This window comes from Miscanthus floridulus, chromosome 10 (assembly GCF_019320115.1).
Source record: "Miscanthus floridulus cultivar M001 chromosome 10, ASM1932011v1, whole genome shotgun sequence".
Lineage (NCBI taxonomy): Eukaryota > Viridiplantae > Streptophyta > Magnoliopsida > Poales > Poaceae > Miscanthus > Miscanthus floridulus.
In genome coordinates this window covers 38,481,520-38,499,012 of record NC_089589.1, presented here as the reverse complement: position 1 = coordinate 38,499,012, position 17,493 = coordinate 38,481,520, and the positions used below count along the sequence as shown (strand labels likewise).

The 17,493-nt window shown below is 47.9% G+C and overlaps 1 protein-coding gene and 1 pseudogene across 1 annotated transcript; one reads left to right on the top strand and one right to left on the bottom strand.

The window, feature by feature from the left end:
* Positions 1-7,655: 7,655 nt before the first annotated feature.
* LOC136488434 (protein ALP1-like) lies at positions 7,656-8,960 on the bottom strand (annotated as a pseudogene).
* A 2,347-nt stretch (positions 8,961-11,307) lies between these two features.
* Positions 11,308-15,871, top strand: LOC136486514 (protein disulfide-isomerase). The gene is made up of 10 exons (XM_066483427.1): positions 11,308-11,568; positions 12,477-12,507; positions 12,615-12,902; positions 13,030-13,218; positions 13,355-13,480; positions 14,228-14,365; positions 14,454-14,573; positions 14,672-14,789; positions 15,050-15,162; positions 15,251-15,871. The coding sequence occupies exons 1-10, from the start codon at positions 11,369-11,371 to the stop codon at positions 15,485-15,487; spliced, it is 1,560 nt and encodes a 519-aa protein (XP_066339524.1). The 5' UTR covers positions 11,308-11,368; the 3' UTR covers positions 15,488-15,871.
* The last annotated feature ends 1,622 nt before the right edge of the window (positions 15,872-17,493 follow it).

The following is a 17,493-nucleotide window of genomic DNA, read 5'->3' as shown; positions in this document are numbered from 1 at the left end:
CGTCTCCTTCATTCCAGCCTAACTTAACCTTCACTCGCTCAACTAACTGGGTCAAAGATGGTGTTTCAGAAAAAATCAACAACTCCTCACACATGTCCTGAAATTCCAAACTATCATCTCTGGTCCTAACAATACGGCCTCCATGATGCAACCTCACTAATTTATCCATATACAGCCATCACACAACAAGTAGTGTCACATATCAATATATCATGCGAGTTTCAATCCAATAAGTAAAAACTAAAATATATCATTTCATCTTTTTCAACCCCAACAACATAATCATTTCTAGTCATAAAAAATTGAAATGTAACGACCAACAAATAAATAAAATACATACTAAGCCTAATAACCAATAAATAATTAACCCTAATGACACCTACAATAAACAAAGAACTCTAATGACCAAAATAACTAGAAACCAAACTAACCTAACATGTTCAGCACATAAAACAGTTAAACAACAATGCACTCAATCATCCTAAGCCATACATTTTGCAAATGCAAACACAAATATACCAAAACACCATACACCCATGATTCCACATGATTAGGGACAATGTAAGCACATCTACGCGGATAGAATGGAGGAGGGGAGGGACCATTACCTCGAGGAAGCTTCGGGAGCCGAGATCGTGGCACCTAGGGTCGATTTTGGAGGCTAGGGTTTGGTGGCGGCGCAGGGGAGAAGAGAAAGAGAGGAGGCCGGCCGTCTTCAGAATGGAGGGAGAAAGAAGAAGGGGGCCTCGGCGCGGCCTCAAGGGACCAGACCTCAGCGTTGAGTCGGGCCGCGCCGAGGTATGTGGCTCGGCGTTAAGTGACTCCGCGCCGAGCTACTAGGCCACCGTGCGTTGTTGAGCCGCCTGGGCCACGCGCCGGATGGTGCCAATAGCTCGGCGCGCAGTCCAGCCGTGCCGAGGTTGGGCCCTTGGCGTTGGCTGACACGACGCCGACGTCTCGGACCCACGCGCCACCGTGTCGCCGACGACCCCGGTCGTCCGTGACGTGGCAATACCTTGGCGTCGTGTCAGTCGACGCCGACCCCCATACCTCGGCGTCATGTTCTAAGACACCTAAAAATAGTCTATTTTCAGAAAACGTTTTGACGTAGGTCTTTTTATAAAAATTATTTTCAAAAGGGACCAAAATACAAAAATTTCGCGCACTGGGCTGTCTTTGCGGCTTTAGCGCGGATCGCGTGCGATTTTTGTGCCTGTTTTTCGCTAGCTGTACCGGCCGGCCGGCACGACGTCAGCCTACGGGCGGCGGCGCGGGGCCGGGGCGCGACGGTCGTCGAGGCTCTCCAGGCACACCTGGGCACGCGCTCGCTCGCCTATGGACGCGGCTGCGGGCAGAGACGGACCGGCAGCTGGGAAGGTGGCTCGGACGGCAGGGAGCGCGGCGGCCATGGCGAGCTCCTGGTTCGGCCATGGCGGGTACCGCTCCTGGTCACTCCATCTTTGCATCTTCGCTTCCTCCGGAACCTCCTCGACCGGCCAGTCTACACGACGCGACGGAGTCCGGCGCGACCTCCAGCGCGACGGAGTCCGGCGCGATCTCATCTCTTCTTTGTCCTCCGATAGCAAGCAAGCGCAGTCTCTCTCCTTGGATGCGCGACGTGATCGAGGAGACGCGATCGATTTAATGCTCACCTGGGACTTACTAGCGTCGGGCACGGGAGACTGAAGGACGGGGGCAACTTCGTCCAAAACGGTGTGGAAGCATGCTAAACGACTTTATTCCCCAGTAGCCAAAAACGATTTGATTTTTTTAGTAGAGGGAGTAGCTACTATCTACCTGTAACCAAACAGGGCACAATGTATCGATGGATCGTGCATTGTCTTGGCGGTGTATGATTAGCTGTCACGGACAGGATCCGGTGTCGTGAAATCGTGATCGATCCATATACGCACGCACGTGAACGAAGAGTCAACAACAATATAGCATCACCCCAGTACGGCACTACAGTATAACAAGCCGTTCGGTTCAACTAATTTGTTGTGATTGAAAAATATTGGAGCTGTGACTTCTTCTATGGTGAAGCAGATTCTCTTGTGAAGCGGAAGCAGTTTTGAGGACAGTTAGAAAGAGTGAAATATCCATGGTGTCCTTCTCTTTTTTTCTTTCTCTTTTTTTTCTCCACATAGACAAACATCTTCTCCATGCATCACATCCTCCTTCGCCCCTCACCATACCGGCCGACACGCTAGTCTCCACGCCCAGCGCCCTCGCGTCCCCAGTGCAGCGTGGACCACGTGTCCCTGCAGCAACGACGACGACACCCAGCGGCAACGGTGCCCCGACGGCAATAGGCCTGTTCGGCTTACCCCATATTCGGTTTGTTCGACTTCTTTTTTCAGCTGAAACATTGTTTTTCTCTCACCAATTCAACCAGAACCGGGTTTTTCAGCCAGTTTCAGCCAAGTCTCAGACCAGTGAACGAGGCCAATGACGCCCCCGCCGCCATGCCACCCTAGCAATCGTGTGCCTGAGGCCACTGTCATCTCCGTCGCGCGTGCCTCCATGGTTGTCGCCACCCTCTCAGGTCTCCTCTACCGCGCATCAGGGGCATCCGCATCCAATATGTCTTGGGCCCGTGCGTGTCTCGCCATGCTGGAGAAAAGCTGGTCTTTTTAGACCCAGTCGTGCCCTCCACCTCCACTCATCGGGTTTTCATGGAATTCTTGAGAGGAGCAGTTTGATAGCAGACCGTTTGCTTGGTGGAGCTGTAAAACATATTCGAAAGCCGTCTGAGGAGCCGTACCAAATAGGGGCTATTATACCATGCTCGTGAAAAATCTACCATTCCAAGACCAGTAAACACGTGTTAGTATCACTACCATGTGGGCCCAGGAGGGACAGGCTGGCGATGCTACTTCCGCTGGCTAAGAGCAACTCCAGTGGAGTCCCTAAACAGGCCCCTATTTTATTTTTAGGAGCTCAAGCAAAAAAAAACTACTCCAATGGGCCTCCTATTTGGACTCCCATTTTAGGAGACCTTCCAAAATTTAGTTGAAGGCCCCCAGGAACCAGGGCCTCCTATTCCCCATGCCCGACACCCCGACTGCCACACCGCCGCCGCCACCCCGCCGCCGCCGTCCGCGGGATCCGGCGAGGTCCGGTCCGGCGAGCCGCCTGGACTCCATCGCGGCCGCGGAGCTCGCAGATCCGCCCTCCTTCGTGTCCTCGCCTGCCTCCGCGTCGTCCCGCCGGTTCCCGCCGCCCCTCTTCTTCCTCCTCGTCCCGCCGGTTCCCGCCAGTCCGGCAACCTCACCTGCGTCCGCGTCCTCGTCCTTGTTCCTCCTCTCCATCCCCGCCTCTCCTCTCCATCCCCGCCTCTCCATCCTCGTCCTTGTTCCTCCTCTCCATCCCCGCTTGTGTTCCCGGCCTCCATCCCCGCGCCCACCCCTCTTCTTCCTCCTCTCCACGCCCACCACGCCGACGACCAGCAGCAGCGCAACCAGCAAGACGCCCACCACGCCGACGCCCACCACGCTGCCGGTTCCTCTCCCATGGACGGCGACGCGTCCCGTGGCTTCTCCGGAGGCGGGCTGCCTCCCCGTCCGACGGTGGCTCCCATGCGACGTCGCCCATTCGTCGCGCCGCATCCCCGTCCGACGCCGCATTCGTCCCAAGAACGTCCTTCTCCCGGCGGCGGCGGCAGCGGCTTACCTCCTCGGCTCCCCAACGAGCAGCCTCGACTCGGTCCTCACGCGTTGACCTTCACGGAGCCTCACGCCGCCACCTGGGACGCCGGCAGCACCACAACATCACCAGCACACGTCTATGAGGTTGCCGGCGACTTCAGCCCCAACCATTGGACGCCTGATGACTACTCGGTGAGTTGTGCTAATGTTAAGAGCTCATTGGTAAACATTTTAGATAAGCTATGTGCATGTGCTATGGCAATCACAATCATATGTTCTCTGATCTTTTTTGTATGTGCTATTACTTTCTATAAGATTGTGTTACTAGAGCTTCTGAGCCTGTGAGCTATAAGATTGTGTAACACAATCATACTTTACTATAAGATTTTTATAAGATTGTGTTACAGTTGATTCTAAAATTATACTAGAGCTATAAGAATCTTATAATTGACACAATCTTATACTTTACTATAAGAATCTTATACTTTACTATAAGATTGTGCTGGTAGTATAAGTATGATTGTGATTTTTATAAGATACTGTAACACAATTATACTAGAGCTTCTGAGCCTGTGAGCTGCAACTATAACACAATCTTATAAGTATGTGCTGGTAGTATAAGTATAGTAAAGTCTCTGTCTTCTATAAGTACAACTGTAACATTATACAAGTACAATACAAAAGAAATCTAGTATAGACATTGCAGAAGATACTTGGCCTTTCTTGCTGGTCACTCACCTATTTTTGCTTGTTCCACATTGAGCTCAGTCATGTGCCTGTTCAGATCAGGCAGCCATTATTTTGCTTTTGTTTTGGTTCTGAGCTGTGTTATACTTGAGCTTCTGAAGGGCTGAGGCGTGCTCACTTGTCTGTAATTTGGGCCACGATGAGAACATATAGTACAATTGTAGCATGTTTGTTAACTGCCTGGTGTTTAGCTGTCTAGCCAGAATGCCATGTGACTGTTGTTATATCATCAAACATGGCAAGTGCAAATTGCAATGCAAACACAAGCCGGTCCGTATCATCAATTCTGTCAACTCTGGTAGAGTACCTTTTGGTTTTGGTTATATCATCAAATGAAATGAGCAAAAATTTAATATTATGTTGATAGGGAGACCAGATCATGAAACACTCGTCCACCATGGTCACCACGTTTGTGGCATCATCCATCAGAGAAAAATGCGTTCATTAGAGTTGAGGACTGGATGGATGGAGCTCACTGTCACAGGCTCACAGCAGCACAGTATATTGCATTGCTTTTGTTGCATTACATTGCATGGGACTGAACTGACAATCTGGAGTTTATGTTTTTTGCAGGAACCAAGGGCTTCAAGTGCAGCAGGAAGAGGAAGAGGATATTTCACAACCATATTGACACAGGAAGCGGATGATGATTTGGAAGTGCTGAGGCAGTAGGATGCCACTCCAAGTACTGGCGGCAAAGGATCATCCAAGCGATGCAGCAACTACACTAATCTTGAGGATATCCAACTTTGCAAATCTTGGATTCATATCAGCAATGACCCTATCATAGGGAATAACCAGCCAGGGAAAACTTATTGGAAGAGGATCGGAAATGATTTCCACAGCAACAGGGACTTTGAGTCCGATAGGACTCCCAATTCACTCGAGCATCGCTTTGGGATCATACTAAAGGAGTGCATGAAATTCCAAGGCTACTACGAGGAGGTCGAGCGTCGTCATCCAAGCGGCATTCCATACAAAGAGCATGTAATTGGTTCATCCCATACCTTGTCATTGCTATATATCTTGACATTGCTATATATCTAATCATGCACTTGATCTTTGATGCAGCTGCTTGAAGCCCAAGCAAGGTATGCCAGAAAAGCGAAGGGCAAAAATTGTCAATTCGAACATTGCTGGCTCACGTTGAGGCATACTCAGAAGTTCGAATCGACACTTGAAGGCAACAAGAGGCCAGCCAAGTCCAGAGAGCTCAACCTCCCAGTAGGAAGTGAACAAGACGATGAGTCAACCGCCCAAGGCCAAGAGAGCTCCTCAGTCCCTTCTGCCAAGAAAGCCCGACCTCCGGGTAGAAAGCAATCCAAAGAGAAGCTGAAAAAGAATGAAGGAGATGACGAGTACAAGGATATGATGCAAAACTTGATGGTAATGAAGACCGAGGAACATAAGATGAAGAAAGAAAGGTGGGAGAAGGATATGATGCTTGAGCAGCGCAGGATTGAGATGGAGGAGCAGCGGCTGCAGTGGGAGCAGGAACAGAAAATTATGTTTTGTGATGTGACCACCATGGACGATGATCAAAGGGCATATGTGTTGGCCAAGAGAGCGAAGATTGCGAAGGCGATGAGTGCTAGTGTAGGCGAGACTGCTAGTGGTGAGAGTGGAGTGTAGGTTTGGTGAGAGTGGAGTGCTAGTGGTCATTTCTTAAGTTTATGTGAACTTAAGTTTATGTGAACTTAAGTTTGGTGAGAGTGGGGTGTGCTCTTAGCTCCTGAACGTTGAAACATTGTGCCAGGATGCCTAGTACAGACTGAATGTCAGCTTGATGAAGTGCCCATATTCTGAGAATGCCAATGCATATTTAATGTGTTGATTGTTTCTTCTGTCTGCAAAAATGAGGCTGCTGAAGGTGGCAAAGATCTGTAGAACATATTGCTCAAATTAAGAGAGGTTTCAGAGTATTAAAAAGATGTTCATCCTATTGGAGCGTGCATATTTAAGCATGTATTTGAGAGATTGTTTGAAATAAGCAAATAAACAAAGAAGATGGTTCCTACTTTGCACTTCTGTAGGGGCTGTAGTTCACCTTCTCTGTAAGGCCAGTGTGCTTTGCACTTTGGAGTTTGGAGATGGGTGCATGAATATATCTTTCTCTAAAAAGTACATATTAATTCAGAAAGCTCTTGTAAGAACACATTCTCTTAAAAAGTCAAGAGTGCAATTTAAATCTTTGTTCTTTAAGTCCTCTAGCTCCAGTGACGATAAAAAATGGTGAAGACGCTCTCGTCATAGCCATAGATACCGTGTTCAGTCTGGTGACCTGTGCATTGTAGCTGCAGAGTCCTTCCAGCACCTTGGTGAAGACACCAGCCTTATTGCATAAGATCTTGAGGAACCAGGTCAATCTGACACTGCGAAGATGTATGGCACAGTGAGTCTGTGAGGATCAACGAACACTAAAGATTCTGCTGCAAAGTAGAGATGGCCCAGTAGCTAATAGTCTCAGGTTTTCTGTTCTCGTTCATTCTAAGAAACTTGAGAGCTTAACCTTTCAGGACATGATTGGTTGATAGCTTAAGTCTAAGAATATTCTACTACATCAAATAAGAGTCAATTTGAGGAAATTAAAATTGTATTGCTTCAAGCAATTGCAGGTGGTTCTCAGACACTGAAAGAGTGGAAGTGACTACATTAGTATTCAGATACTGAAAGAGTAACCACATTTTTCTTGATAGCAATTTTTTCACCGGGGAGCATATAAGTGAAATTCATTTCTTCTTTAAAGCAATTGCGTATAGGTTCAGAAAGGACAATGAGAAAGCAAAAGATGCATTTGAGAAGGCCTCAAAAGGACAGGAAATGATCTCCTCGTATCCTTCGGAAATTTCTCTGCAGTTTCTAATGGCACATTGTCATCTGCGTTATGGCATAAAAGATATACTGACAGCTATACACACAAACTCATTCCCAGGTAATGCAAATGGCAGGATCAATATACAGAAATTAAATTGATATGCATTATGAAATAACAATCATTGGAGCAAGAGTAAATTCTAATTATTCAACAAAACCACATGGCTTGAGATGGTTAAAACGAATCCTCAGATTCTTCCATATAAGTAGCAAGCATGATACTAGTCACAAACACACATCATCCTAGACAACCAAATAAAGAGAAACTTGCACCGCACAAACTATCAACTAGTAAGATCTTCTCTGCATCCTAAACCCCATAACATGTAACACCTAATCAAAACACCACTACTACCCGCGTTATCAACATTACAAGACAGGGACAAGCTTGAAATCTATCACTAGCTTGAACTATGAATTGCCCACAAGTGCTCTACAAGATCATCACGAAGTCGCTCATGTGAAGACCTATCCTCAATCTCGTCGTGTATCTTCAGGAAGTCCTCTAGCACAAGCGGATTACGACGTTGGTAGTCCATAGGTTGCAACACAGGGACACCCTCCTGATGGTAGTTAAAATCATCTTCCTCATCTCGCTCACCCTCAATGATCATGTTGTGCAAGACTACACAAGCTTGCATTATGTACCATAGATCTTCCTTATGCCACATTCTTGCAGGACCCCGCACAATTGCAAAGCGAGCTTGGAGCACCCCAAACGCTCTTTCCACATCTTTCCTCGCTGCTTCTTGTGCCATTGTGAAGTGGATCTTCTTGTTGCCCTGTGGATGTTGAAAAGCTTTGACAAACGTTGCCCAGGCTGGGTATATCCCATCAGCAAGATAGTACCCCATTGTGTACTTGTTTCCATTGACCATGTATTCCACTTGTGGTGCCGTCCCAGAGGTCAGACTTTGGAAGAGTGGAGAGCGGCGCAAAACGTTGATATCATTTAGAGAACCTGGAAGGCCGAAGAATGCATGCTAGATCCATAGATCTTGTGATGCAACGGCCTCAAGGATCATGGTCGGCCCATCTTCTTTCCCTTCGTATGCTCCTTTCCAACCTACTGGGCACTTGTCCCATTTCCAATGCATGCAATCAACGGAACCAAGCATTCCTGGGAACCCTCTTGCACTATTAATTGCCAACAGCCTGGCTGTGTCCTGGGCATTGGGGGCCCTCAAGTATTCTTCACCAAAGACCTCGACGACAGCCTTCACAAAATGTTTCAGACACTCAATGATTGTGCTCTCTCCCATCCTCACATACTCATCCAAAAAGTCGACCGAAATACCGTAGGCAAGCATCCGAATGGCGGCAACAACCTTCTGTATGGGAGAGGCGCCAAGAGTTCCGATGGCATCGGGCTTCTGACGGAAATAGTCATCATGAGACTCCACTGCATCCACTATCCGCAGAAAAGAGCGACCTGGACATCCGAAACCTCCTTCTGAAATGTTTCTCACTGTATACACACTGGTCCGCGAAGTAGTCTAGGTAGATGCGATTGTGACCTTCAGAAATGTTCCGTGGCACTTTGCGGCGACCCGGCAACGATCCACGAAACTTTTTCTTGCGCTTGTTTCTCCTCGAGCCCTCAAGAAGACCAGCAATGATGAAGAGGTCGTCATCATCAGATTCATCCTCTTCATCCCACCCTCGACGAGCTCTAGTTCCAAACTTTGACATCTGCCATAGCAACAAAAAAAAGGGAAAAAGTTAACAGAAAAGTTTGTATTGCTATTGCTTTCTTCTACCTATAAAAAGTGTAATCTTTTGATTTCGACATCTCATCTTCCACCTTAGTGCAACAAGAACAAACATGGAGCAATCAGTTACACAACTGCTGGTGTTGATCGCCAAGAAACTCTGCCTACTCAAACCATCTCTACCCTCCCAGAGAACATGGATTGGCAGAATGATTCTCCTACAACTGCTGCGTTGATGGTTGAACCAATGTTTGCTTCCCAATCTGAGCACATTGCAGAACCCAAGGCAATTGATGAAACTTCTGTTATGCAAGTGGAACTGGCAACTAGTACAGGGGATGAATGTGCAGCAGAGGGTGACATTGTTGTTTCATCTGAAACTGTTGTGGAATCGAAGCCTGTTCAAGAAACTGTTGTTCCTAGTCAAGGGGGTAGCATAGAAACTAACACTACTTCTACCATCAGCGAAGTAAACAAAGATACTGAGTCTCGTGCATCTGGTGAAGTATGCAAAGATGCTCAGTCTCATGGTGGTGAATCTTACACTGAACTGAAATTGGCCCCTTCCTCTGGTGAGGAGGCCATGATATTGTGTAGTGAGCAGCCCAGCCAGGGGGTGGAGGAGGCTCCAAGCAGTGACCCTTTGGGGAATAATGAAAATGTGAAAACGGAAAATGAAGCTTCTGCTCAAGGACCAGTAAATGAGGAATCTGCTCCTCGTGCTGAAAATGCAAAGACTGATGAAGCTGACACAGAACAGCAACTGCCTCCATCTGCTGAGGCCATGGTAGACGTATCTAGCGAGCTACTCAGCCAAGACGAAAAGGTGGCTCCAAGCACTGGCCCTTTAGGAAATGATGAAGATGCACAGCTGGAAGAGGCTGCTGCTGCACAGAGAGAGCTAAGCACTGAAGTTGCTCATGGTAGTGAAAATGTGAAGGCCGGGACAGACCGGGACAGGGGCATCGATGCGCGAAGGCCAGGACAGGCATGGGAGGTCCAACACAGAGGAAAGGAAGGGCCTTGGGCAGGGGGTTGCTCACTAGGGCTCGTGAAGATGTCGTCCGGGTCGCGGTTCACGGCGAGCTGGGATGCAGTCGGGACGGCGCAGCGCGAGGGCGTCGCGCGGCGAGGTGGTTCCGGCGGTCGACGTCGAGGCGGCTTCGTGCGGTCCAGGGGCTTCAGCTCGCCGTCGGTGGCGTGGATCAGGCGGAGCGCTGGAGCTGGCGGCACGCGGGCGGGGCGCGTGTGCGGGGCGCCGGCGGCGCGTGTGCGGGGCGTTCTTGGGCTGGAATAGGGTGTTGGGCTAGAGTTGGAAGCAAATTTGGGTCCCTATTTTTTGCAGGCCAGCATGCAAATGAAAAAAATAGAGGCCCAATTTGCATGCTGGGCTGGAGTTGCTCTAACAAAGGCATCGGTGGATTCCCAGAGAAGGCATCGAAGAAATATCATTACTGCTCATCTTCCTCCTTCCTCTGCTTGCTGCTCATCTTCCTCATCCCTCTCTCTGTACCCATATTACTTCTAGTAGATAGCTCTGCTTCTCTGTTCCTAATCTCCTGCTGTACTTCCTCCCTGGGATTATATTCGGATTGCAGTATTGTAAACTTTGAACCTTCCTACTAAGAACTTTCATCTAGTTCCTATCCCTTGCTGTGCTTCTGGTCTCCAATTCCCAATTCCGATTCCTCTGATCCCCAGTCCCCCTTGCTGCTAACAATACGCCCCTATGTCGAACACATACGGTCCACTTTAATTTTGTCACAAAACCGTATTAAATTTAATTTAATTTAATCCTACACTCCTATACATACCATCATGTTCACAGCAATATACGGTATTCGCCCCACCTCTCTCCACGTCTCCTGATCCGTATATACGCCTACGGCCTACTACGTCGCGCGGCTAATCAGAGGCCGTGGACATGTCACATCCGTGACGTGGCGCGCCCCCATAGGTCCATGCCCCGCCCATGTACGTGGCCGCCCGCCACCGTGTCCCCGGCGGCGCGTGGCACGCGCGCGAGCCGTGCAAGGACACCCTACACAGCCTACTCCTCCTGTTTAGGACCGCCCACTGTTTATAGCCCCCCCTAATTTACGATTAATTACATCCTAAAAAAGCAGGCGACGCGGTCTTTTTCTATCCCACCATCCTTTAGCGCCTCTTAATGACGCCGATTATCCGAAGCCATTCGCGATAACCACAGGGACCCAACCGCAAACGTGACCCCCGCGCGCGGGCCGCCCGCTGCCGGTGGGGCCCGGGCGGCAGGGGCCCGCGCCCCTGTGGCCTCCTCGCGTGCCCCGCCCTATTAAACCCCACTGTGCTGTCATCCTCCCTCCGGACGAAATCTGACCCGGGCAAGCCACACTGCGCTGCTCCGCCATGGCGATCCGCTCCTCCAAGGCCTGCTGGATCTCGCTGCTGCTCGCGCTCGCCGCCGTCGCGCTCCCCGCGCGGGCGGAGGAGCCCGCCGCCGCCGCTTCGGAGGGTGCGGCCGAGGCCGTGCTCACCCTCGACGTCGACAGCTTCGACGAGGCCGTCGCCAAGCACCCCTTCATGGTCGTCGAGTTCTACGCCCCCTGGTGAGTTGCTCGCGCGCGCTACCCCCCGCTTGACCGATTCGTACGGGTAGATCTCGCTCTCGGGTCGCGAGGGTTTAGCGGGCTCGGATCGGAGATTCCGCTGTGGGCTTGGAGAGATGCTTGGTTGGGTGGTACTGTTCAGATGCGGGACTTGTGCTTGGGCCTTGTTTAGATGGCCTCAAAATAAGTTTTTTTACTCTCTCTCCATCACATCAATTTTTTTGACGCATGCATGGAGCATTAAATGTAGGGAAAAAAAATAACTAATTGCACAGTTTGGTTGTAAATCACGAGACGAATCTTTTGAGCTAGGTAGTCCATAATCGGACAAAGTTTGTCAAATATAAACGAAACGTGCTACAGTGTCCAGATTGCAAAAATTTGCAATCTAAACCAGGCCTTGGATTGGGTTTTGGTGATGTGACGGGCCGTTTGGAGTCGCGGTTGCGCTGATTTGGTCGCTGTTCTTCGCCCGGATTTGTTTTGGTCGCTGTTCGTAGCGTGGATTTCTTTTGTTTTCTGTGCACCCCTGAGGCAGCGCGAAGTTCCAGTTCCACACTCAGATGAGTAGTGCTAAGTTCTGGTAGTAGTTGTTTTCGTGGATTTGTTGTTTGGTCTGGTGTACTCGGTGGCTCAAGGTTGATGAATCGCCGGTTTTGTTCGTTTTCTGCGGTTGGTGTGCTTGATTTGACGTCTGTGCGATGCTTTTTTGTTGTTGTCACATGTATGCAGAATTAGGCCCGCACTTGCAACTATACTGAGGTGGTATTGTTTCTGTGTGATTACTGTTGGGGCACACTTGCAAGTTGGCAACTTCGCTGATGTGTTGCTTATGTGTTTTCACTGTTGCTATCGTTACATGATCTCTATTAATTGTTGTAGCTAAAGTGGTCAAACCGAATTTGCAGGTGTGGACACTGCAAGAAACTTGCTCCAGAGGTAATAATTCTTCTCCTATCCTGTGTTCACTCCCTTTACTTACAGAAAGTCTGTGTTCTGATTGGTTCGGTCTCATATGCTAAACTGCGTTTTCTGTGATGTTTCAGTATGAGAATGCGGCCAAGGCACTTAGCAAGCACGACCCACCGATTGTTCTCGCTAAGGTTGACGCTAACGAGGAGAAGAACAGGCCGCTTGCTACCAAGTACGAGATCCAAGGGTTCCCAACCCTCAAGATCTTCAGGAACCATGGGAAGAACATTCAGGAATACAAGGGCCCTAGGGAGGCTGATGGCATTGTCGATTACTTGAAGAAGCAGGTTGGCCCTGCGTCCAAGGAGCTCAAGTCACCGGAAGATGTTGCGACCCATTTCGATGACAAGAAGATCTACATTGTAAGCTTCTAATTCAAAGTTTCCATGTGTTTTTATTTAGTAATCATTTAATCTGTATTATGATGTGCAGGCCAAGTGATGCTTTTGAACTGACAACTGACTATACATAATAATTGCAATTTTATAGGTTGGTGTCTTCACAGAATTCAGCGGCACTGAATTTACAAACTTCATGGAGGTCGCTGAGAAGCTCAGGTCTGACTATGACTTTGGCCACACTTTGCACGCCAACCACCTCCCACGTGGTGATGCAGCTGTGGAGAGGCCATTGGTCAGGCTGCTGAAGCCTTTTGATGAGCTTGTTGTTGACAACAAGGTTTTACTCACCTTCTCTGTTACATTTGGTGATAGTTTTGGTAGCACTCATGGATTTCGTACTGATAATTAAGCATACCATCTATATTAATGTCATGTGATTGTCGTTAGTGACACATTGCTGCTACATTGTGCAGGATTTTGATGTCGCTGCTCTTGAGAAGTTTATTGATGCTACCAGCACCCCTAGAGTTGTCACTTTTGACAAGAACCCTGACAACCACCCATACCTCATGAAGTTCTTCCAAAGCACAGCCCCCAAGGTAATAACATGACATTTCTGCTCGAAATAGTTTGAGCACTTCTATCGGCCAATTGTTGGTTAACTTGGCCATTTTTTTTGTAACTTTATTTACTACTGGATATCAACTCAATTTGATCCATGTCTGCATCCAACTAGCTTTAGGCCCTGTTTGGTTGGGCTTTTGGCTTTGGCTTTTGGCCCCAAAAGCCAAAAGCCCAACCAAAGGGGCTGCTTTTGGAGGGTGCTTTTTCAGAAGCAGCTGCTTTTCCGTAGTTCATTTTTGAAAGCTGGTTTGACCCTGCTTTTGGCTTTTGGCTTCCTGCTTTTCGAAATTGGTGGAATAAAAAGCTCTTCCATAGTTGTTTCAAGAGAGATAAAGATAAAAGGTATATTTTATACTTGTTTAACCAAACAGCTTTCAGCTTTTCTACAGCTCACAGCCCACAGCAGCTTTTCCACAGCTCACAGCCCACAGCAGCTTTTTCCCACAGCCACAGCTCAACCAAAGAGGGCCTTAGTGTGCCATGTTAACTCTATTGAATGAATGCAATGCTTGGCAATTTGGAGTCTGCATCACTTATTGTGAAGTATATTTCTAGTGCCATCAACGAAGTTTCTGGATTTATGTAACAGCTTGTTCTATTCATATTTTAAATTTTGTAGTTTGAATTCTTGTGGGTTGGAAAAGGATGTTTACAGCATCGCGCAATGTTTTTAACTTATTACTGACTATTTTCACTGTTCTGTGACACCAAATGTTTGGCAGGCTATGCTGTTTTTGAACTTCTCCACTGGACCTTTTGATTCTTTCAAGTCTGTTTACTCTGCTGCCGCAGAGGAATTCCAGAACAAGGAAATCAAGTTCCTTATTGGTGACATTGAAGCCAGCCAGGGTGCCTTCCAGGTTTGGTTCTCACTTCCCCTTCTACATGATGTTTTTTAATTTTTTACCGAAACCCTCTATCCTAACAGTCAAACTGTTGAAATGACAGTACTTTGGTCTGAAAGAGGACCAGACACCCCTTATCCTCATCCAGGATGGTGATTCCAAGAAGTTCTTGAAGGATCACATTGAGGCTGACCAGATTGTCTCTTGGTTGAAGGAGTACTTTGTAAGTACTGCTTGAACTTTAATACACTCTTGTGATTATTTGTTTTGTTTAATTAATATGATATGGTTGTAGAGCTCATTGATCTGTTATATTTGTAGGATGGCAAATTGACGCCGTTCAAGAAGTCTGAGCCTATTCCTGAGGTCAACAATGAGCCTGTTAAGGTGGTTGTGGCTGACAACATCCACGATTTTGTCTTCAAGTCTGGCAAAAATGGTACACATCCTGATTATTCTGTTCTATTTCATCAAATTAGGTTTATGGTAGGCGTAATTTCAGAAATTACGTTTAGCATGCAGTTCTTTCTTTTTCCCAGTGATGGAATTCTTTATATAATAGATTGAATAATCTTGATATATATCTAATTCTGTAGTTCTTAATTCTGTTTAGCATGTAGTTCTTGTCTTTGTCCCAGGGATGGAAGTCTTTTTTTATAATAGATTGAAATAATCTTGATATATCTAATTCTGTTGCAGTTCTTATTGAATTCTATGCCCCCTGGTGTGGACACTGCAAGAAGCTGGCGCCCATCTTGGAAGAGGCAGCCACCACTCTCCTGAGTGATGAGGAAGTTGTGATTGCTAAGATGGTCCGTTTCTTCCCCACGAGTCTTGTCACTGTTACTCCTGAACCTTTCTTACAAAAACCATTGTGGCTTAACCCTACATTGTTTCCAGGATGCAACCGCCAATGACGTACCCAGTGAGTTCGAGGTCCAAGGCTACCCGACCATGTACTTTGTGACCCCCAGCGGGAAGGTCACCTCTTACGACAGCGGCAGGACAGCTGATGAGATCGTCGACTTCATCAAGAAGAGCAAGGAGACCGCCGGCGCCACCCAGGCGACACCGACATCCTCCGAGAAGGCAGCAGATGCGGCCGAGAAGGCCGAGCCCGTGAAGGACGAGCTGTAAACATCCATTGCGTGGATGCGCTGTGGCTGTGTAAGCATGGGAGAGGAGGGGGAGAACACCTGGCGCTAACATGCTTGGCAGCGCCAAGCCACCAAGTTTAGTTTTTGCGAGAGGGGAGGGAGGGCAAAGAGAGAGAATGCGAGGGATCTGTGACGTGTTTTGCTCTGGTGCGGCATGTTTGTGTATCCCATTGAGATTATGTACAATTACAACCAGTCAGCGGAACCTCTTTAGTTAATTATCAGAAGTGACAGTAGAAAGAAACTGATTGTGCTCGGGCTGAATAGATGAATAAATGGCGAGTCCGCCATAATGAAACAGGCGCTTTTGACCTTTTGTGATGGTTAGATTGAATTGAATGAATAAATGGTGAGTCATGAGACAGGCTTTTTTGTGATGTGCCCAAAACTAATGCTGCAAGCAAAAAAAACGGGGAGCAAAAAATTTGACGAAATGACAGGTAGGGGCATAGGTAGCTCTTTCCTTGTATTGCCACTGCAAAGTAGCACGCTCTCGAATCTTGATCTTGAAGATTGTAGTTGCACGCTTAGGGTCGTCAATCACCGAATCCCCTTGCCCCGAATGTCTTGTAGTAGGGAATTGTAATTGGAGCGTTGGGCGATCGGCGAGGATGTAGCAGTGCAGAGCGACTTAGCACTGAATCCCATTGCCCCCGAAGAGAATTGGAGCGTAACTTACATTTGCCTACGCCAACTTTCTTTCGTTAGCTTGGCCGTCAGCTGTCTTCAGGCTTTCCTAACAACGGTAATGCTCCACCACGAGTGTCCGTCTCCCGTCCAGACAACGACGCTACATGGCCTCTCGTGGTTGACGTATTTTTTCGACCACACAAATATCTACTCCTATCATGTGGCTAACTTATCCTCTCCAGTCCTATCTTCTCTCTCAATCTCTCTCTCCTTCCGGTCTCTCTATTCAAAGCAACAGGGAGAAGAAAGATGTTATGGAGCCTGTGTCTCTTCTCCCTATCTCGAACTCGTGTGCTTGCCAGCCAAGGGTGCTCGCAAGCTGCTGGCCTGGTCGTGCTCGCTAGACAGGGGGTGCTTGTCAGCTGCTGGCCGCTCGCCAGGGGGTGTTGCAGGTGGTGCTTGCCGAGCAGGCCACCGTGCTCGTGAAAGGTCGAGATGGCGGGCTAGAGGGGATTGAATAGTCCTTTCTAAATTTAATCGTGCCGGTTAACCGAAACAAATGCGAAATTAAAATAATCGGTCTAGCCAAGACTATACCCCTCTATCTATGTTCTCTAGCACCTTGTAAAGATCCTAATTAAGCAATTAAGGTACCAGACTAGCTAGAGCTTACCTAATTAATTTTAGAAGTAAGGTCATACAAACCTATGTCACTAGTAATTCAAGCAACGGGGGAGCTCCTACACATGCTAGTAAGCAAAAGCACAAAGTTACCTAAGCTCACTAGTAATGCTCAATAACAAGGCAACCAATGTCAAATTAGAGAGCGTAAATTACTTAGCTACACAAACTAAGCAATGTGACTAACAAGGTTACACAAACTAAATTAGCCACGGAAGGAAGCTGTAGGGGACCGTGACGCCTAAGAGGAGGTGACTTAGGCAACTTAAAAATCTACTTCTTAAACTATGGCCTCTTTTACTAACCTTGGCAAAACCTATGCAAAAGATAAACTATCTAAAAGTGCGCCTATGGTTTTGTTAGTGTGTTGCTATCTCTACCGCAAAAGAAGTAATACAATGAATGTAAATGCGGAAGCTAAAGAGCAAGGTAAAGATATGCAAACTCCCATCGACGACTCCGGTATTTTTATTGAGGTATCGAGAAGCACGTAAGCTTTCCCCTAGTCCTCGTTGGAGCCCTTCACAAGGAATCCCTCGCAAGGGCCAAGCTCCCGGTCAGGTAACTCCGTGGATAGCCTCGGGCCTTCTCCACGCGCAAGTGGGTCTCCGACGTGCCTTCCGGCAAGCCTCTCCCAGATGCTCCTCGCCGTCTTCACTATCAAGCTTCCGGCCA